The 1,838-nt window shown below is 40.9% G+C and overlaps 1 protein-coding gene across 1 annotated transcript in view; it reads right to left on the reverse strand.

Annotated features, from left to right (window-relative positions):
• Window positions 1-216: 216 nt before the first annotated feature.
• The window catches only part of LOC107749131 (zinc finger protein 614-like), a 4,744-nt gene continuing 3,122 nt past the window's right edge, over window positions 217-1,838 (reverse strand). The window contains exon 3 of the mRNA XM_016564227.1: window positions 217-1,475. Within this exon, the coding sequence (XP_016419713.1) occupies window positions 655-1,475 (821 nt within the window). The 3' untranslated portion in view covers window positions 217-654. The remainder of the gene's footprint in view (window positions 1,476-1,838) is intronic.

Raw genomic sequence — 1,838 nt, forward strand, 5'->3', positions numbered from 1 at the left:
AATAATTCTTTGTTCATTACTGAAGTTGAATCTAGGATTCTCCCTCACAGTAGCATCACAATAGTATCAGTATCATATTACACAGAATAATTTGTTTCTTTTCAAAACATCTACACCCTAAAAAAATAAAAGTGACAAGTCACAAATAAAAGATTAAAGACAAAATTCCATTTATTTCTATTAAATACAACACAGACAAATCCAGTTAGTGTTTCTGCTGTGACTAGCTGCAAATATAAATGTATAATCTATAATTATATCTAATTTAGATCATAACGAACTCTTCAAACAACACATTATCCTGTACATTTTATGTACATTTGCTATTCAGGTGAAACTGAGTATTTCATGTTGAAGGTATCAGAGTCTGAATGTGCTCACACCAGCTTTCTAATGTTGGCTTTCATATGGTCTCCCTGCAGTATGTATACATAATGCATTTCACTGCTTTAGTTTTTGCAAAATAACCTGTTAAAATAAGTGCCTGAACACTGCAAAAATACACTTGGAACTGATTGAACGTCTTATTTGAAACTCTTCTTGGTGGTTGCAGCACACTTGCAAACAACAACAGAATATATAAAATATATTAAAACTAGTAAACAAACATCAAAAATGGTGTCCTGCATTCTCTGTTGTGAGCCTGTGCATCTTTCAGGGTAATGTGTCCTGCAGTGTGTGAGTCTGTATTTGGGAAAGTGCATGCAAGTCAGGGTGGTGTTTCTTGGTGTGTATGCGGAGGTACTGTTTCCCTGCGAATCGTTTTCTACAGCGGGTGCATTCGTATGGTCTTTCTCCGGTGTGGACAGTCAGGTGAGCCGTGAGGTGTCCGGACTGCGTAAAACGCTTCCCGCACTGCTCACAGCGGTACGGTCGTTCTCCAGTGTGAATGCGCATGTGTGTGTCCAAACTCTGCGACGTGGTGAAACTCTTCCCGCAGATCGAGCAGATGAAGTGTCGCTTGCCGGCTCCACCTGTCCGTAAAGCACCCAACCGGCCATAGAGACCCAGCCCTGAGACATTACCCAGAGCAACGAGATGCTGTGCTGCAAACAAGGGAGAATTATGGGATACGAGAGAGTCTGACCTGCCAACCTTCTGTGGAGAGCTCTGCAAGTGTGTGAGCGTGTTACGGACAGAGTGTGTGGCCCAATCGGATACCGGATCCATATCAGCCTTCATGCACAAGTCTTCCTGAAAAACTCGAGGGACTTGGGAAGTGCGGGTATCCGATGAGGTTTGTGCGAGGGAGAAGGAAGCATTATCTGAAGCAGCCAAGTCGACGCTGGAGTGCTGGGACTCATCAGCGCCGGAGTGTGTGTCTGCAAACCTGAGTGTGTGAGAGTGTGTGTCATGATCAGGGGAGTGTGAGAGTGTGTGAGATTCCTGCCCCGAGAGTTCAGCAACATCTGGTTTCGGAGAGTCTTGAGTTACTGCAGAAACACTTTCACCTTCGTCCTCATCGTCGTCATCATCTGTTGAGAAACACACACAGTATGAACAAGATTTAATCTTACTGTAAAAGTTGCAAAAATGCAAGTATTAATTACTGAAAAGTAAAAATTCTAACAAATTGTATAGAAAATGTATATGTGACCCTGGACCACAAAACCAGTCATAAGGGTAAATTTTTCGAAGCTGAATAAATAGCTTTCCATTGATGTATGGTTTGTTAGAATAGGACAATATTTGGCTGAGATACAACTATTTGAAAATCTGGAATCTGAGGGTGCAAAAAAATCAAAATATTGAGAAAATCGCCTTTAAAATTGACCAAATGAAGTTCTTAGCAATGCATATTACTAATCAAAAATTAAGTTTTAATATATTTACAGTAG

The sequence above is a fragment of the Sinocyclocheilus rhinocerous genome, unplaced genomic scaffold, assembly GCF_001515625.1.
Source record: "Sinocyclocheilus rhinocerous isolate Xijiao unplaced genomic scaffold, SAMN03320098_v1.1 scaffold919, whole genome shotgun sequence".
Classification (NCBI taxonomy): domain Eukaryota; kingdom Metazoa; phylum Chordata; class Actinopteri; order Cypriniformes; family Cyprinidae; genus Sinocyclocheilus; species Sinocyclocheilus rhinocerous.